Consider the following 20,453-nt stretch of genomic DNA (forward strand, 5'->3'; position numbering starts at 1 on the left):
CACAGCAGACTCCTGTTTACAGATGGTCCTGATGCTCAAAAGGCGAGGCACAAAGCCTGCCATCATAGAGATAGAGGTGAGATGCGATGTAACGTACAAAATGGGGAAAACTGCGCACACTTTCGAAAAGTCTCTCCTGGAAGACAGTTGTGTGGTGTTGCACTCAGTTGTACACACAAAAAACGAAGACTGAAAACAAAAGGAGTTTCTCACCTTTGCATACCTGCCCTATCGCGGTGTTATTTAAGGTGCTTAATGCGAGATTGGGAGCATTTCTGTTGCCTCCACACGGCTCTCAACATGGTGATGGCTGACCCTTTCAGCTATTTCCAAACTTAGCACAGCTAACGTTGACTCAGCTAGTGCCAGCGTTCACGTTATTCATAACTAGGGCTGTCAAAGTTAACGCAATAATAACGCATTAACGCACAAATTTGTAAATTAACGTATTAAAGCTAGAGTGAAGATACTGATATCATATGAAACTAAAGAATCTAAGGAATCCATTAATACCAGCCATGTCATATTAGCTTATTGCGAAGGAGCATAAATAACGCTCCAAACTCACGCTACATTTTGGCGAGGAAAAACTGGCATGGCCATTTTCAAAGGGGTCCCTTGACCTCTGACCTCCAGATATTTGAATGTAAATGGGTTCTATGGGTACCCACGAGTCTCCCCTTTACAGACATGCCCACTTTATGATAATCATGCACACATGCAGTTTTTTATATATATATATAATGTTTGTGATGGTGCCTGGTAATGATGTTGTTGTTCTGTGCCATTGTTTTTTACATGATTTTTTTTAAAGATTTTCTATTAAAATATACGTAAGTGTCAAAAAAATCTGGGTTGATGTTATTTTGTAGAAAAGTTCTAATGGGATAACCAGTGTGGTTTCCATTACAGTGGAAAACAACCCAACATCAGCTAATGAAACGACAGTAAAACACATCTGGTATATTTCTGTGGAGTGACCCAATAGTGTAATTCTCTATAACAGCCCATCCAGACGGACACACCAGGTCCAGCAGACAGAGGGAGGGAAGGACAATAAAAGGGATTGTGGGTTTATATATAAATGAAAATGTGTGTGTATTTCTGTTAGAAGGAGGAGGATGCTTCATCTCTCCCTGCTGGTAAAATCTGACACCACCAGAGCAACAAAAAAAGGGGGTCGTGGGAATGACGACACACGTCTCTAGTGTGCATCTGAACCCCCCCCCTTCATGAACAAACTGCCTCTGAAAGACAAACACAACAACAGTCCTCAGGAAACCCTTATAAGACGACCATAATAATAAACCAGACAGCCCGAGGTCTGAATCGTACTCAGTGCCACCGAATGCGTGCCGTCCCACATGCTGTCTGCAGCCACTGAGCGTACACATGCATATTTACCGCACTCTTGTTCTTTCAAGGGGAGAGTTGTCAACATCTTTCTGCCTTTGTTGAGTGTTAAACAAAGTTGAGCTGCCCTCTGAGGGGTTTTGTTTGAAAACCACATGTGCAAAGATTCTGCAGCACACAACTGTAAAAAAAACATTTACAGGTAGGGAATGTGTATCACACGCTGAGAAGCAAGCAATGATACTATCAAGTATGCAGATTATAATGTTTAAACATTTGACAGGCACAAGCCTGATTTCATCACGCCTTTGCGGGTGCGTCTGTTATGTGCCGACAGCTACAACAAGCTTATTTTAAGATGAGAACAATATTCATTTCTTAATAGTGACAAGTAAATTCAGACATTTCCTTAAGGGCAACTTGCCTCCATTAGCCAGGAAGCCTAAGGAGCTTCGGAAACTAGCACACAAGGGAAAAAAAAACACAAATGCACTTGACTAAAGCGCCTCATTATACATGTCAAACTCCGAAAACACACACACACACACACACACACACACACACACACACGGGGATGCCGGGCTGCTGACTTTAAATTAGCTCGAGGCATCTCTTGACAAAACACTTCTTCCTGCAAACACATCAGAAAGAAAAAGCAGGAAGAAAACACACTCACCCAGGAGACGGTAAGTGGTTTGTCAGAAACAACGCAGCCAACACAAGAGTGTACACTATTGGTCTAAACCGGGAGGCTCCATCCGCTCAGTGTCTACAGGATTTCTGGTTTTCCTCGGGAGTGTTTCAGGGCTACTTTCAGCCGCACACATAGTGATGGGAGGCTGTGCTTGTAGTGTGAATGGCACTGAGGCCTGACAATAGGAGCCATTGTTCCTTCACTGCACTCCTCTGTCCTCCTCTGACTCCCCCCTCCTCTCGGAGCGGGGCAGGGGTGTGAAACGGAGGCTGAAAAGGAGACATCTGCAGCCCCAGGCTCCCTCTGACACTGCTGCACACACACACACTTGGCAGATCCACCAGTCTCCTGCAACCCACTTCAACCTATTCAGCCTCCAGCAACCGGGAGAGCCTTTAACACAACACACACACCTCTCTTCAGCAAACCCTTTTTCCTCTGCAAGTCCCAGTAGTTCCCCTCAAATGTTTTCATTTCAGCCTCTTAAGACGAGTTTGCGTCTTGGATCTTGTTAAAGAAGAAAAATACTGATTTAAGCGCCAGTCTTTGCAAACATCTGCAGCAGCTCATCGACAGGGACACAAGCTTACGTCTAAGTTTGAATCACAGAGCAAGCTCTGAACTAACCTGACCTGCTAGAAGTTTATGTACACAGAACCACCTGAGAAGCCGTCATTGGAAACGGTTTGGTAAAGGGCAGACACTCCGAAAAATAATGCAACTTTCATCAGTAAGAAGAAGCTGTCAGATAAGTGGTGCTTGTTATTAGCAACATAACATGTATAACGGTATGCAAAAGCCTCAGGGAAAATGAAAAAAATCAAATACGTTTGTCCTAAGTCTAAATATTTGTATCAAAGTAGTTGAATATGAGCATGCACTACATAAATTGCTGTTTTCCAGCATTCGCTGTTATCATCATCAGATTGTGTGATTTGTATTTCTTAATGTTTCTCCTCTAAATGACTAAATTTTTTGGAAAAACATTCTTGTAAATTGTCACGTCCTGCCAACAAATCTTCTGTTTAACACCCCGAGACGCAGAGAGAGAACAGAGTAAACAAAATGGATTAAGGGAATAATAACAAGACAAAATGATGCTCTCAGAGTGTCAGACAAAACTGTGTACTAATCTAAAATGCTGTCTAGCTCCTCCGCCGGCTGCTGGGAAACGGTTATTTTGTGACCCAATATGGTGCTAGTGATGTGGTGAAGCAGTTGTTGAGCTGCAGGTCAACCGACCGCTGCTGTGACCTGCAGCTCAACAGCAACCGGCCATCAGTCAAGTTCAGTGCTCACACTCTGCCGCCACACACACAGACACACACACACACACATGCAAATGAAATACGGGAGGAGTTTAATGACACATTTAAAAACAACATGACCTTTTTAGAAGCTATTTATGACTTATATTAATCATGCAATCGCAAAGGCCAGTGCATAGTGCTAAGTCATAGCCAAGGGCTCTAACTACTGGCCTGGGGGCCTTATCCAGCCCGCTAGACACTTTACAAAACCTCCCAACATGTTTAATATTCATCCCTAAGTGAAGATTCAGACTGAAAATATTCCTGTGTTAAAACAGCACAGGTGACTGCGTTGGTTGGGGCGTGTTGTTTATTGTAATAGCGAGACACTGTCGGTCTGAATGTGACTTGCATACGTTTCTTTACGTTTGGAAGTGTCCCCAGCATTTTATTTGAGAGCGATCATATCATTTTACAACCAAGGCCGCAAAACTGGAGTACAAAACTTGGCTTTTAAATTTCACATTTAATATTTCTCAAGCTGCTCCCAACTGTGCAACCTGTCAATATAAATACATTAGCTTTACTGTGGAGCACCAGACGGCAGAATAAAGGTTCACCTGGAGGACAGACAGCTTCAAGAGAGGTGGACAATTAATTATATTTAGTGGACTTTAAGTGTGACTGTTTCCTGTCTCGTATGCAAGGAGAAAGTTGCAACATGACCAGTGGACCCCAGATAATCAGAGTTTGAGACCCCTACAGCGCAGAAGGATTTGGGTCAAGTGGAATATAAAGGAGGGATACAGTGATTACTGGTCTCAGACCTTTTAAACAGCACAAACTGTGAGGTTTGAACATGTAGTACTGTCCTATAAATCTGAAGTACAATTTGTTATATTTCTGTGCATAATTTTAAATTGCAACACAATGACTGACATACCATTTGATTGGTTGATTGACATAATGCACAACGATTAGCATTAGGGATGTGCGTGATTAACAATTTGAAATGGCTCTTGTAATGTACGCAATATTTAGTAATTTGACTTTTAGACTAGACAACTTGTCAAAGTTTAAACTTTTAACACCAATCAGGAAACTAGTCGTTAGAAACATCCTGAATTGGCATAAAACACCTGTTATGTGCACTTACAGCTTCTGTTGGAGGCTAAAATAAAATGACAACAATGCATGTAAATAAGAAAAAAACAACACTGATTGAATCATTTGTTATTTGCGTGACTATCCAACATGATGACACAGCAGTTTAATGTGTGCAGAATCATAAAAGTTTGTGTTGTTATTTTGCAGCAGCCGGATGTTGGAGCCACATAGTTTCATAAAGGTAACCATGATCAAACAAGAACAACTATGCCTGTCTTACTCGTAGCGTTATGAACTGAGTGAAGCTGTGGTGAGACAGACCTGGATGTCTGTTCTCAGTATAATGTTAAAGACACAGTTTCAACCACAAAAACCAACACCTCGCCGGCTCGTCTGAACAAAACGGCCATTTCATCACGTCCACTTCACACTTCTGCACCACGCGCACCGCGCTGGACACGACTATACCAAAGTGTCAAGTAAAGAATAATATATAAATAATACGCCGTCACTGTCAATGCCGACAACCCAGTTACTCTTTTCTTTAATTCAAAAGGAACTGCAGTTGCTGCTACTAGAAACATAAAACACACTTCCTGTTGCCGGAGGATTAAACTTGACTTTTTGAAGCTTTTATGAACTGCGTAACTAACAAATCATTATTCTGTTCCATTAGTTATCAATAAAGTCGAAACTCCATCATAATAAAATAAAAACGAATGACTCATAAAAGGTGGATTTATTCCGGCGTGTGTGACACTTACATCGAGCAGTGTGTGTAGATGCTGGTCCTGGAAAACACTGTGAAGGAAATCTAGATCCTTTTCACTGCAGTCTGTCAGAGCGTGGATCTCCTCTAAACTGTCCAACACCTGAGACACAGCGCCTGCAACACACACACACACACACACACACACACACACACACACACACACACACACACACACATTAGAGCAATGGTCCATCGGTCACCTCAAGGCTCTCTGAATGCATTTGTTGTAGGGCATGCACATGCACTGAAACAGTTTATGAATCAGTCAGCGTCTCTGCTTTTCCTATAACGGATGTGAACATTAAAGGGATAGTTCGGGTGTTTTGAAGTGGGGTTGTATGAGGTATTTATCCATAGTCAGTATATTACCTACAGTAGATGACGGTCGGCACGCCCCCAGTTTGGAGAAACAGACAGGAGTTACCGCATGGAAGCAAAGCCATATGCTATATTTAGAATACTTTCACCGCTTTACCTTGCCATCAGACAGCTCTTTCCGACGGGGAACTCAAGTCATTATATCCTTCTAGGCTCTCGCCAAAGCCACCAGACTCCATTGAAAAAAACTGTAATTTTACCTTGCAGAACATTGGAGATGCTGGTCTACCACTGCCTTGATCGGTCAGTTTGTTTGTGCTATTGTGTGACTTTGATGACCAGCAACTCCCCTGATCTGAGAGGTAAAATTAAATTTTTTTTCTATGGAGTCTGGTTGCTTTGGCGAGAGCATAGATAACGGCTTCAGTTCCCCGTCGGAAACATAGACTGTATAGCTGTGTCATGCCAAAGTAAACCGCTATAAATATTCAAAATAAAGCGTACACTTATGCAGATTTTTTTTAGGTGAGCCTTGAATTTAGGTGTCTAAAATACATTTTGCTGCCTGCCCCGTCCACAGAAGCACATTGCTTTGATTCAACGCGGTAACTCCTGTCTGCTTCTCCAAACTGGGGGCGTGCTGACCGTCATCTACTGTAGGTAATGCGCTGACTATGGATACGTACCTTATACAACCCCACTTCAAAACACCCAAACTATCCCTTTAAAGTCAAGCTACTTAAAAAACAGAATGACATCTTAAACATTTAAGAGTTAAGTAACCAGCATCACAACACACAGAGAACCAGCGGATACCTACGTTCTGCTGCTAGTAGTCCTAGCAGACGGGAAGCATTAATAGAAACAGACACACAAATAAACAGATTGACAGTTTTGCAAATAAACACAGGTGTTGACAACATTGTTAAAAACAGCTGGAGGCAAATATTGGTGCACACTGGGAAATAGAAATGTGTCTGCAAGTGTTGTTAGTGTCAATATGCAACACAAAGAGATGGATAAACACATTCTAGTTTTAATGTGTCTATTATTTTGAGTAGGGATGTAACGGTTTGTGTATTCGTGCCGAACCGTGCATGCAGAATACACAATATGTAGATTTATGCACTTAATGCGGAAATTTCACACGCGCAAGTTCCACCTGGAAACTTTTAGCCGTACAATGTTTGTTCAGAGTTCGTACACTGTAATACAGAAGTGTTTGAAATGTTCCTTATTTTTATAATGTAAATAGTTTACCAATGTTGCCAGAGGGCTAAATGCCACCTCAGTCCCCAACAAGAGGACTGTGTCTGTCTTTGACACTCACGCTACGGTACCGTTACACCGCCAGTAATGAGATAACATGTCAAACTGGAGAGAAGAACATGAGGCCGCATTTCCTGCTCAAACAATCATCAGATCCCTGTGTTTATGGTTTGATTGTTGTCTATTTGTTGATGTGGTGCATGTAATACTCGGACCGCCAGGCTCTTTAAGGCCAAGACGCACCAAACCCACATCAAAGAACTAGCACGGATGAAGGCCGACTGTTGCTAGGGCGAAAGATGCTCACTGACAGCCAGAAATTGTCCGGCCAGTTGACAGTTGGCCTGGTGTGTCCAAACCATTCACAGCCAGATAGCTTATCTATCAGGTAGAACCCACAAAAAAATGGTATACTCTTAGCAGCGCAAAATGTCCTATTTTTATATAATATATGTTTTTATATATATATATATATTAAAAAAAAATTTGATTTTCTCGCTGCCACCCGATGCAGTAATAGTCCACGGAGAAGCAAAAGTACCGAAGCATATGAAACAAAATGTTGTTTTTGAAAGGCTAAACGCCAACAAATATGGATTGAAGCAGAATATTTCGTTAGATAAAAACATGATGTGAATTTGGGAAATGATTACATCTATCTTTCTTCAATAAATTTTGACTTTTTGGACTGAAGACAGATAATTACAGACGAAGAATGAGCGCCACGTCGCTCGCTGTGTGACAGAGAGAGAAGGTGGACTGCACGCAATGTTTCTGTAAGTTATTAATTATAATAATTTGAACGTCAATGTTATGAATGAAGTTTCAAACTATTCGGCACAACCCTAACTATATATGCGTACAGCACTCACATGAGACACAACTTTCACAGTTAGACAAAAAGTGTGATTATTTTCGCTGTAATTTCTGATATTTTACACATATGATATGAAGAATACTGAGGTCCTACATACCTTAATGTAATTATAACTGATTATAAGTGCATGTGAGTGAATATTAGTTTCTATGTCCCATTCATTGTCTCAATACGCATATACAGCCATTATGCTAATGCATCAATTCATCAATGTTAATCAGTGCTAAAGGGGGCTATTGTCATTAAAAAAGCACCAAAAACCCATGTATTTGTTTTTTCTAAATATTATTCTATCATTATGACAATACATGCATGTGCAGAATAGGTATTTAGGAAAAATCAGGGCAGGAGGGAAACATATCATATGCAATGACAAAATAATTCAAATTTTGGAACCACACCGTTAAATGGCGTGGGCTACGGCGGTTCTACTGTTAAGAGCAGCTAGAATATAGTCAGCTTGTGGTATTAAGAGCCTTCCTCTGCAAAGCCCGACAGAGAAAAAGCAGAACTTCAGAAAAAAACAACAAGAGATTAAACCAGAGGAAGGAAATTTGAGGGAGGAAGTGTGATGAAAAGGATAAGAAATATAAGCATGAGTGTGTTTGTTTGTGTTTGTTTGTACCTGAGGAGGTAGGGTCTTCAGAGAAGTCATGAAGCTCCTCAGGGGGGTCTCCGTAGAAGGAATTAAACTTGTGACTGGACACTGCAGCCAGGACAGCCCCCTGAAACACAACAACACGTGCAACTGTGAAGATCAATCTCATGTGATGGTGTTGAATGTGATAAAAACATGCGTGTCATGCGTGTTGATGCAAACCTTGAGCTTCCTCCTGGAGTTGAACTTTCTCAACTGTTCCACCGTCTCTGGCAGGTGGATTTTGTAGGCATATCGGTCCCTCTCCTGGGAAATCCAACACAGAAACGAACATTTCTTACAGCCAAGTAGAGACTTAAAGGGCTGATTTTACACATGAAGATCAGTTTACTAGTCATGAGGTGGACTAAAGTCTTTTGTATTTTCAACTTGAAGTTGCAGACAGAAACAGAATAACAGAAACCTGGTTTGACCCATACCAGGCACAAGATATCTCGGCTGCACACATTATAACCATTGTGTTTCTAATCTGTCTCTTATAAGTCCCAGAACTTTCTGAAAGTGCAATACTAGATTTCTGGAGTTCTCCATCGACAGAGCATTACATCCCTGTAACATTGTCAAAGTATTAAAGTATCAAAAAGTATTAAAATTGATGCAGCAGAACCAAAGATATCGTCTTTTTTATTCCACGCATGCTTCTTTCTCGTCAAAACCAGGTACCCACTAGGGCTGGGCAAAATGGCCATATACAGTATATCGGCAAAACGATATAAAAATCTCTATCGTGTATATCTTTCTATGTTTTTTTCCTCTATAATTTCACTTAAAAATGTTAATTTTGCACTCAGGTTCTTAAAATGAGAATATACTCAGTACTTTATGTGTCAAGTATTTAATTCACACAAGAGTTTACAAAAATAGGATTTACCATGTGGTTATTTCATATAGACTATTTATTTACTGAATCACCAGAAAACATGCTGTATCATCTTATATATCGTTATCGAGATATTACCCACAATGCAACACATTCGACAACAGTTTGGTCAGAGATTTGGGTATGTTATGCTAGTAGCAGCTAATGTAGCCTGCAGTAGAGATGAGGTCTGGTAGAGTACGCTCACTTCTTTCTATCTCCACACTTGAAGTGTATAATTGGTGGAGTTTCCCTTTAATAACAGTGAGACTCAACCATGTTGAGAGGTAACACTGGACTACAGCTGGATGTTTTCTGATACAGCTTGTAGAAAAGTAGTTTGTAGGTTAAATGTACTCGGATATTTAAGGGTCTGGTATACCACTGGAAACAACATGTAACCTTTCTGGGTTAGTAGAACATGTGCTCATATTTAAGCCCACACCACAGTACTGCAAAATGTATGTGTTAAAGCTGGGTATTATGACTAAAATATAATATAAACACGTTTATAAGGGTGCTTTCACAAGCCATAGTCCGTTTAACTAGTCCGAATCAGAGTGAAATTGATACTTTTGGTCTGTTTTCTATTTAGTCTCGTTCGGTTTCACAGTGCACAAATTAAAGTGCACCAAATAAAAAAAGTTAATTTGCTCAGGGGTGTGTGCAAAGGAGTGAATTTATCTTATTCGTCTCAAGAGCTGACACGTCTATACAGGCAATCGCAGACTTTGAAATATTGCTGTTATACTCGGTACTGATCTACTTTGCGTACTTATCCTTTCTCCTCCAGTTTATCTTGAATGACTTTATAAACATCACTGTTTTTGCAGACTTTATTTAGCGTATTCTGTATGTTCTCTTCGGCCCAGATGTCAAGCAAACATCTGACTTCTGCAGAAGTCCAGGTCAGTCCTCTCCCACTCATGTTAACCTGTCGTTTACCTGCGTCCATCTCAACAAATGCCAGACGCACAGACAGCCTGCGTTTTGGTTCACTTGGAAACAGTCCGAGACAACCTCTAGCAGCCAGTTTCAGACCGGTTGTTTTACTCCGCAACGGAGTACGATAACCGAGTTCACAACAGCCCAAACGAACGGCACCAGATGTTCGATTGTAACAGATTAAATGTTGGCGTGTGAAAGTGCCCTAAAAGGATTTTTCTGATCAGAGCAATAAATTACTCGAACCAACACTGCTGTTAGATAGACCAGTAAAAATATGAAATCGATCACTTAACGTTACAAAGTAGGGCTGTCAATCAATTCTAATGTTTAATCATGATTAATCACATGATTGTCCATAGTTAATCGCGATTAATCGCACATTTTTTATCTGTTCAAAATGTACCTTAAAGGGAGATTTGTCAAGTATTTTACACTCTTATCAACATGGGAGTGGACAAATATGCTGCTTTATGCAAGAATATGTATATATTTATTATTGGAAATCAATTAACAACACAAAACAATGACAAATATTGTCCAGAAACCCTCACAGGTACTGCATTTAGCATAAACAATATACTCAAATCATAACATGGCAAACTGCAGCCCAACAGGCAACAAGAGTATAATAATAACAAGGTTTCTTCTGGCTCATTAGCTGCATGACAAGGACACAAATACGTAAGAAACACATTTGGATTTAAACAGAGTGCTGCAGTTGATGTCAAAATGGTGATATTGAGTAACTATATTTAAGAAGAATACCAGCACATGAACGCTAATTCCTCTTTTTTGGTCAACAGCTTTCTGACTAGTGAGAACGTGGGTTTCTATGGTATTGCAGTAAGTGTGTGTGCTGTGTGTCCTGCCGTGCTGCATTCAGATTGTTGTGGTATATAATCAAGATCAAGAAGTCAACACTAGAGTCTGATTATGCTGCTTCAACTGGACCTTGCAAACAGAAGTGGATTTGTTTAAACTTCAGCTTTCTACAATATTGAGTAGCGAACTAAAATGTAGCATTGTAAGCGAGGGATGCCCCTTAAAATCTAGAAGATTTGTGTCAGACATCCCCCCAGACGGATTGCAAGTCTCTCAGTCGAATTGTCATCTTTAAGTACCCCTCCATCACTGTCCACAGAAGAAGACACAATAAAAGCTTCGGCTGTCAACACATGACAAGCGGTAACACCGCTGCGCCGGCGCTCGCTGTCATTGTTTTCCTGTGTGAAGAGCTGTGGCACCCTAGCGACTGATCATTACGTGATGGCTTCAGGCAACGTGGTTTTATTCTGCTCTCGTCTCAGAAAACAGGCGAAAACTTTCACTAAAGCCAAAAACTTTGGATCCACGTCTTAAGAGACTGCCCCGCACCAAAGCAGGAATGTTACCGGCAGTCATGACATGGTCATCCAACACGGTAAATAGTGATAATGTCATAATACAGCTGGAAACAGTTATTCGTTTGAAGATTCTTTGGTGCATTCAGGTTCTTATGATGAGGTGACATATGCAGTCAATCTACAGTAGAAACCCCCGAAATAGTTAAATTGTTGTATTAACCTGTCAAATCAGATTCGGCACTGAAGAATAAACATGAACATCGAGTGTTACTGCTCTGCATTACCTTCAGCCAGGGGTGGTTAAGAGCCTCGTAGACGGTGATCCTCTCAGCAGGGTCCAGCATCAGCATGCGCCTCACCAGATCCTTAGCGCTCTCTGAGATTTGGCCCCATTGGCGCGGATTCATCTACGCACAACAAATATACACAGACTTTTCAGGAAGGCGCCATGTTTCTTGGGATGTGGTCCAAACATAAGCGCTAATAATAATAATAATAATAATAATAATAATAATAATAATAATAATAATAATAATAATTTGGACTAATGTGGGAGTTTGTTTAAAACCATGTCATGTTTCTTTGCTCCTTTTGACTTTTATTAAGCGACGGTGCCGTGTTCCCAGATCTCAGCCATTTACTCTGTATTTTACAGATAGGAACTGAGGCCGTAACTACAAAAATAACATCAAAGCTTTTCATAAAACAGGATTTTCAAGTCATTTAATGTGCAAACAACTAATGCTGTGCTGTAACTGAGCTGTAAAACATTACAGGAATAACACGCAAATCCAATTTAAATCCCCTTTAAAGTGGCAACTCTTGTGTTTAAAAGGTTGAAACTCTGTTTGCACTCTGCGGAGGTTCTTGGAATGACCCTCTGACCTTGTATTTGCCCTTGCAGATGGCTTCAAACAGGCGCTCCTTGGTGCCGTAGAAAGGCAGACATCCCGAGAGGAGGATGAAGAGGATGACCCCGCAGCCCCACACGTCCACGGGTTTACCGTACGGCTCTCTCTTCACCACTTCGGGGGCCATGAAGTGGGGAGTTCCTACCCGACCTGGGGTTACAAACACAGAGTTAAGTCAGGTCAGGACGGTGAATACATCTAAAAGTATGCAGACACAATGATGCTAAATAGGAATTCTTTATTCATTTCTATGGTCTCTGAACTAGAAAAAAGAAGAGCTTTTGCTTGCACTTTGTGTGCACTTTAAGAAATACTTGTTTCCTTCTATGATTTTTGCATGGTAACAGAAAAGAGGAAACAAACCTTACTGTGGGTTTGTTTCATAGAACAACTCAAGAACTACACAGTAAACAAAAACTTGTTAAAATGCAAAGGGGAAGTGGACTTTGGTTGTTTTGCTTTACAAAAGGTCAGACTGATACTGTCTTCATTTTGTAGGTAGGATTTTGAAATTAAAATATTTTCTTTGCTAAGAAATCAATCCATACTGTATATCCTTGGTGTTTGTTTTGATTTGTGTAGACGGTTTTATCCTATATATAACGCAATAGTTTAAAGGGATAGTTCAGTTGTTTTGAAGTTGGGTTGTATGAGGTACTTATCCATAGTGAGTGTATTAACTACAGTAGATGACAATCGACACGCCCCCATTTTGAAGAAGCAACAGGAGTTACCACACGGAAGCAAAGCAATGTACTGCTGCGGACGGGGCTGGCAGCAAAACGTGTTTTAGACACCTAAAAGAAAGACTCACCTAAAAAAATCAGTTTAAGTGTGCACTATATTTAGAATATTTCTACTACTTTCTCTTGCTGTCACACAGCCCTTTCCGACGGGGAACTGAAGTCGTTATCTATGGTCTCGCCAAAGCCACCAGACTCCGTTGAAAAAACCTGTAATTTTACCTGGAAGAACACGGGGGTTGCTGGTCTACCGCTGCCTCCATCGGTTAGTTTGTTTGTGTTATTGTGTGACTTTGGTGAATTCAAACAAACAAAACTACAAACACAAACTGAGTGATGAAGCTACGCGATTGTCTGTTGCTCTTTCAAAATGAAAAGGCATGGAACAGTCCTTTATGCAAATGAGCTCGTCCAGCGCAAAGCTACCGGCTCACGAAACTTGAACCCAGCTGTGAAACTAGGCAATCTAGTTCTAAAATGAAACCACATTCAGCAGTAAAATGTTTTCAGAAGTAGATTTTGGTGGATCGTTTAGACGGAATAACAGAAAGTTTACGAGCAAGCCGCCATGTTGTAGTTTATATTTCCTTAAACAAATAGTGTGAAGAGAATTCAAATTTCATTTTGACTTTAATGTCTATACATGTTTCTAGTGTGTACGGGTGTGTGTTTACTGTACCTCCTGCCACCAGTCCCGACTCTCCGAGCTGGATGGCGACTCCGAACCCCCCCAACTTCACCGGAGCCGAGTTCTCTTTGGATGCCAGCAGCACACAGTGAGGCTGAGAACAGGAAAAGAGAGAATCGTGATTTAATGCTCATATTGAGGTAATTAAAGAGCGACACCCTCCTATAAATAACAAAAAAAAAAATCACATGTGCAAGACACACCCAAACGCCCAAAACCATCACCCACCACGACCACACACAAATAACCCACGCTGTAGGAGGATCACAGGAGAAGAAGAGTGATAGACATTTAAAGGTTTTGCTTCAGTATCTTAATGTCAGTTTGTTTTAGTTACAATTCAGTCATTTAATACAGTGTCTTAAGTTTAATTTCTAACTGTGATGTCTCTTACATAACAGAATCAGAAATAAAAAAATACAGCGATTGCTCGGGGAGACATTAATCAACTTGCAAATTAATTTTTGTTAGACACGCTTGTGAGGAGGGGAAGATGTTAAAATGCTGCAATGTCACATTATTATTCCTGAAAGACAGATCAATATTTACTTTTCCAGGGAAACTCAACCGTGACTTCTCTAATTTGCCTAAAAGTCAAAAGCAGCTTCTTGCGTCCTCTCACATCCTCTTTGAATTTCCTCACAGCTCTTTTCATGTGCAACATTTGTGATTGCAAATAGTGTCTAACGCAACCAATCATATGTAAATGTGTGGTTGCATATGCACCTAGGCGTCTGTGTGTGCATGAGATCGTATCACGTCGTCTTCCTCTGCAGATGGAGTGGGCAGATTAACACTGAGCATTTTAAAGACTTCTCACCATGTTGGCCTAAAACTGCTGGTCAATCTCAATATACATATAAAGTTTTAACATAATAGAAGTTGTCATGTAACAGCCCACAGCTATCCTACTTAATTGTTTACCCTTACAGACCATAGACTGTATATAAGAAGTGGACGTAGCCATCTTGACGTCACCAGTTAGTTTGTGGACTGCAGTTTTGAAACCTCGAGTTTGGCATTTTGGCCATCGCCATCTTGTGTTTTTGCAACCAGAAGTGACACGAGAGGGTGGAGCTAAGTACAACTGAATGCTGAATAAGACATTTTAGGCGACCAAAAATGTTCCAATTAACTTTCATGAAGTGAAAACACACTGTGAAAGGGTTCAAGTTGTAAGACGAAAACACAGACAACTCCCAGACCGGACAACGCCGTGGTAGCGACCTGTCAATCACAAGGTAGCCCCGCCCTAAAGCATCCCCTGCTTTATAGTCTGACTCTAAAAGGGACCATAATTTACTAAATGAACATCGTGTTGTATTGAAGAAGACTTGAAACTAGCGATTGAGACCATAAACTCATGTTTCCAATGTTTAATTGAGGTAATAAATCAAGAGAGAAGTAGGCTCATTTTCTCATAGACTTCTATACAATCTGACTTCTTTTTGCAACCAGAGGAGTCGCCCCCTGCTGGCTGTTAGAAAGAATGCAAGTTTAAAGCACTTCAGCATCGGCTTCACTTTTCAGACCCGGAGGTTGCCCACTGTTAAAGACATGTAAAGTGGTTGTATGAAAAGAGTATGAGGATGTATGGTTAAATACTGCCTGTGCTCTGACCCAATATTTCATAACATGATGGCACGATTAACATTCCTGAGCAGGTGTGTGATTCCCTCGACCCTTTGCCTACACATTTAGCTCGAGAGGTTAACGGCAGCTAACGTCTCCTGGGTGGCAATTTAAACCTGGACTTGCTTTGCTCTGAAGGCACTGCTTTAATTATTGTGAGGGCATAACGCTGGTATTTTGGGAGCCTTTTTACTTTCACAGTTGGCAACACTCAGCGGATACCTCCATATTATAATCAGAGCCCAGAAGTGGAAAGCATATTGTGTATATACAATTGCTCTGTGATCCCACTGCTTGTCCTCATGTGTGTAATCATAAGGTCTGCACTAAGCCCTGCCCTGCCTTTCTCTCTCTATTCTGCCTAGTGGTATAGCGAGGAAAGAGGGGGTTGACCACAGCTTGAAAGTTTTCTCCGTGCAACATCACCGCATTCTGCACTTCAGCATTTCTCAGCATACTTTTGACAGCACCGCCGGGGAGGTCACGCTTTTGAGAGGAAACAAAAGAAAGACTATTCTCATTTGAACTTGATGACTGAAAAGACAGACAAACAGCAGAAAGTTGAGTGCACAATGACAGAAGGAGAGGATCGTGAACTTTGGATAGACTTTCCTAGAGATTAAACTCAAAGGAAAATACTGGAGCGGCTCAGAGGAGAGGTAAAGAAAAAGGACTACGAGTGATACTGCTCTCCGGCAGAGTCTGTGTGCAAGAAGAAACAAGAGCAAACATTCTTTAATGGACTTCAATGACTAGGTGAGTGCTTTGACAAGTTCCACTTTTGAGTATTTGTTTCACTGGCTGCAAGATAAGGGCTGCCTGCTGTGAACAAAGCGAGCTCTTTTCCTTTTTCTACTACCGTTGTTTCTGTTACTGATCTTTTGATATGAACTGACTGCGGCTGCGTTACAAAAATACTTCTGTGCTTCTCATCTCTTTTACATAATTCATAGATGATATTGCATAAAAAAGTAAAGACCTGTTTACCTGTACAGAGTTCTCAATGCTGTTGACGCTTTCTGTTGGTTGTCAGCTGGTGTTATATGTGATTATTGAGGGCAGGATTAGTCCTGATTTAGGGCTAATAGTCGATACAGCCTGACCACACAAACCTACACTAATGAGTCCAAAACTTCCCCATGACACATTTGCTTTTTTCCCCATTTTGCAGGACTGAGGATCATAAAAAACCACCATGACAAAAAACATCTCCGTCACATCTGCCACAACCACCTTCCAGGCTCTAAACAGCTCCCAGATGAACCCTACCCCGACCCCACCAACGTGTGTGGATTACGACGCACTGCAGAGCCCGTTGGCGGTGCTCTACGCTATAATGTTCGTCCTGGGTCTAGTTGGGAACCTGGTGGCTCTGTGGGTTTTCTTCCGTGTCGACTCGAAGAAGAACTCAGTGCGGGTGTTTCTCATAAACATAGCTTTTGCAGACCTGCTGCTGGTGGTGTGTCTCCCGTTCAGGATACTCTACCACAGCCAAGGGAACGTCTGGACCCTGGATCCCACCTTGTGTAAAGTGGTGGGCAACCTCTTCTACATGAACATGTATATTAGTGTCACGCTGCTGGGGTTGATCAGCGTGGACCGCTACCTGAAGATCCATCGAGGTGCAGGGGTGCAGCACAGACTGCGGTCCACAAAGTGGAGTACTGCCCTCTGTGCTGTCGTCTGGATTGTCGCCTTGGCTTTTACTTTGGCATTCCTGATGTCAAAGGATCACTCACAGCAGGGCAGGTTGGTGACACCTATAATCAAACTCTCGTATCTATTTATTAGACAATTTTCGATACCAATTTTTCCTTCCTTATACCGATACATGAACAAGCAGTATTGGGCGATACAGAGTACCGATCCGATACCACACGGCACACGTATGAGCTCCAAATTTTACTTGTGAAGCTAAATAGCCTGCACGTCTTTTAGCCTACATGAAATGTGTTTCCTCACCGTCTTGTGTAGTTTATGGATGGCCGTTTCAGAGATGTATTTGCGACCTGGCAAACTGTACCTTGGCTCCAAATGCTCCATTAAGCAGCGAAATCCCACGTTTTGGACGACCGACCCCTGTCGTGGAATTTATCTGGAATGTGGCTTCCAAAGTTTGCTGCTGCGGCTTGTCCTTTTTTTCCTCCTTTGCCTTGGTGAAGTCGTCGTGCTCTTTCGCGTGATGTGTTTTCAAATGTTTAATAAGATTGATAAGATTGCTGGTGTTGAAATTGGCAACACAAGGCTACTGTTTTGGAGCGGCGAAGAAGAAATGATTTACAGTTAAAAGTTGATTTTTTATGGGTTAATAAATGATGGCGATACCCGATCAAAATTTTAGGCAGTATCGGATGCTGGTATTGTAACAACTCTACTATTTATCGAGTCTTACTTACCCAGTTTGAGCTGACATGACATGTTTGCTGTTTCCAGGTGTTTCCACTACAAGGTGCTCCAAAATGCAAAGTGGAAAGCCTACATCAACATCTTTTTGCTGGTCCTCTTCTGGCTCGTCTTCATCTCTCTTGTGGTGTCTTATGGAAAGATCGCCCTCAAGCTTCTGAGAAGATCACACAAGAAACCGGACCTGCCCAACGCGTCCCGCTACGCCCGAACCGCCAGGAAGTCCTTCTTCGTCCTCTTTCTATTCACCGTCTGTTTCGTCCCCTACCACGGGGTCAGGGTGTTCTACATAAAAACCCAGATCACAGACACGTCGTGTTTCTGGCGCGGCGTGGCCGACAAAGCCAACGAGGTGGCTTTGCTGTTTTCTGCCCTCAACAGCTGCCTGGACCCTGTTATGTACTTCCTGTTGTCCTCTTCGGTGAGGAAGGAGGTGCTGCGCTTGGTGAGCAACGTGTTCTGCGTGCGAGATATTGGCGGTGTCAGCGGGAGCAGCTCCACGGTCGAGACGGAAGGTAAGAACGGGAGGACTGACAGAGGAACGTCAAACATCAGCTTAAGCACCCATTTGAAGGAGAGGATGGTTATTGAATCCAGTCAAGCTGGGATATAAAGATACTCTGAGACAGCGAGTCTCCGCCTTTTCCAAAGTAAACATGACAGCGACCACACTGCCGAGAAACAGGACAGCGGCGGCGGCAAGGACAGTGAGGTTGACTGCCGCTCTCCTCAACATTTACATCTATTTGCTGCTGCTGCTGTCGCCTGAGTTGACGATGACTGAAATGTTCTACCTTGCCACCACGGCTTGCAATGCAGAGACTGATCTCACAGGAGTATCATGAATTATACATTTCTTCATCTAAAGTGTATAACCATACCAGTTGTAAAAAAAACATGGTGGCGCAACATCAGCCTCATCAGTTTGATTGTCCTGTCTGTGTGAATAAACAATATTTATGATATTAGTTCCCTGAACTTGGTGTCATTTTGCCAAAACTGATTATGTTAATTATGTCATACCACTGACCATTTCCCTTTATTTGAAGCAACAACCCTCTGTCTAGCTACATGGCGAGATTAGAAGCTGGTGGATAACAGCAACCTGCTGTGTATGCTACAGGTGGTAACATCTGTGCTGTAGCTGTATTTTTAAACAGTTTTAATATGCTTTAGTAGCTACATATACAGGCAAGGTTGCAGAAAACTTATGGTTGTGGTTTATGTAAATGTTTTTGCATATGTGGGTCCACTGATCTTGCAGAGACATCATTTTCAATCACACAAAAATGCAAACATAACATCTGCTCCCAATGGGTGCAGAGATTTCAAAAACATGAGCCAAGATAGCAAAAGAAACATAAAGTGGACTCTGAGACAAGAGGGGAAACCTTGAATGTGACGTCCCTTCACACAAACACACAAACTAATAATACAGTATCCTGCTGATATGGACGATGCATCATATTGGAGGTAATTTACACCAAACTGTGAACAATTAAGTTAAATTACATTTAGTTTGAAGACAGTGAGAAACATGACTCTTTGTATGCATGACTAAATTAATAATGACATTTCGCACACAAATAAAAACAATTAAGTTAAATTACGTATAATCTGTCAATTAAGACAAAAAGACTCAAGAGTCTACAGCCACGCTAGCAGCTCTGTGAGGCTGTACTTACTTTAAGGCACTGTGGTGTTTGAGTTAAATGCCAACACTAGCATGGCAACATGTTCACAATGGCAATGCTAACATGTCGGTGTTTAGCAGGTATAATGTTTAGCGTGTTAGCATGCTAAATAGCATTCAGCATAAAGTACAGCTGAGGCTGATGGGAATGTCTTTGGTTTTGTTAAAACGTCTGCTCATCCATCACGTAGACTTTGAGATATTTAGCAGAATAAGTCAAACCTTTCACCTGCTGGTGGCACCAGTTAAAGTCAAGATATCACCTTAGCTATTCTCTTGACCCCATGCTTTATCAAAATTGTTGATGATAAATCTTTCTGTCGATTGACTGATCTATTAATCATTTCAGATCTAAGAAAAAACCCAAAACTTGATCAGGGACTTTTTGTGTCATCAAGCAATGGTTCATTTTCATATTTTCCACTGTATTAATGTAGTGAAACCAGTGATGGCTGAGCTACAAATGGAGCAGCAAGCAACCACAATTAGGAAATTGGGATCACCAAAGGAAGGATTTGTGATCTTTGTTTTTTACTTTACATATTTAAGGGGAGACACCCCAGAAAAAAACATTGTTTTTCAGGTACTGGTCAATTCTATGTCATTCTGAGCCAGAAATCTCCTCTTCAGCAGCACTTACATCCACCTAACTTTCCAGTTTCATTCCTCTCTATATTCTCAAGGTTTTAACAAAGGGGTTTATTCATATCTCATTCATAGCCTGATTTATACAACATTTTATTACTAAAAACATGGAGAAAATGGATTACTTTATGGCTGTCTGCAGTATTTTCTGATTTATGGAGTGACATAAAGAGATATATAAAGACAAAAATCCCCTCTGTAAAAGAAGGATTATGAACCTGGCTTTATCCAATGTTCACATTTCTCTTCTGGAAATGTATGCAAATTTGCAAATATTTTATAAGATAATG

General features: G+C 41.3%; 2 protein-coding genes across 15 annotated transcripts in view; one reads left to right on the forward strand and one right to left on the reverse strand.

Annotated features, from left to right (window-relative positions):
* The window catches only part of caska (calcium/calmodulin-dependent serine protein kinase a), a 141,351-nt gene that overhangs the window by 35,052 nt on the left and 85,846 nt on the right, over positions 1-20,453 (reverse strand). For 10 of the 14 annotated variants that reach the window (XR_005209696.1, XR_005209695.1, XM_037790792.1 and 7 more), the window contains 7 exons: positions 13,782-13,884; positions 12,334-12,509; positions 11,733-11,855; positions 8,461-8,544; positions 8,266-8,365; positions 6,315-6,332; positions 5,169-5,290 (listed from right to left, as the gene is read on the reverse strand). Coding sequence is in view for 12 of the 14 variants with exons in the window: in XM_037790792.1 (XP_037646720.1) it covers positions 5,169-5,290; positions 6,315-6,332; positions 8,266-8,365; positions 8,461-8,544; positions 11,733-11,855; positions 12,334-12,509; positions 13,782-13,884 (726 nt within the window). In the remaining 2 variants the exon portion in view is untranslated. The remainder of the gene's footprint in view (positions 1-5,168; positions 5,291-6,314; positions 6,333-8,265; positions 8,366-8,460; positions 8,545-11,732; positions 11,856-12,333; positions 12,510-13,781; positions 13,885-20,453) is intronic. The other 4 variants (XM_037790788.1, XM_037790791.1, XM_037790799.1 and 1 more) reach the window with 1 other exon arrangement.
* LOC119500844 (probable G-protein coupled receptor 34) lies at positions 15,250-20,324 on the forward strand. Its single transcript, XM_037790804.1, has 3 exons — positions 15,250-16,178; positions 16,594-17,171; positions 17,856-20,324. Exons 2-3 carry the CDS (start codon positions 16,618-16,620, stop codon positions 18,436-18,438), a joined length of 1,137 nt encoding a protein of 378 aa, XP_037646732.1. The 5' UTR covers positions 15,250-16,178; positions 16,594-16,617; the 3' UTR covers positions 18,439-20,324.

Source organism: Sebastes umbrosus, chromosome 13, assembly GCF_015220745.1.
Source record: "Sebastes umbrosus isolate fSebUmb1 chromosome 13, fSebUmb1.pri, whole genome shotgun sequence".
In the NCBI taxonomy this organism is placed as follows: Eukaryota; Metazoa; Chordata; class Actinopteri; order Perciformes; family Sebastidae; genus Sebastes; species Sebastes umbrosus.

What these genes read in the sequence shown, in the direction of transcription:
- LOC119500844 (XM_037790804.1), top strand. Translation starts at nt 16,618, where the DNA reads ATGACAAAAAACATCTCCGTCACATCTGCCACAACCACCTTCCAGGCT. An exon ending in GATCACTCACAGCAGGGCAG is followed by an intron (nt 17,172 to 17,855) that starts GTTGGTGACACC and finishes TGCTGTTTCCAG; the next exon opens with GTGTTTCCACTACAAGGTGC.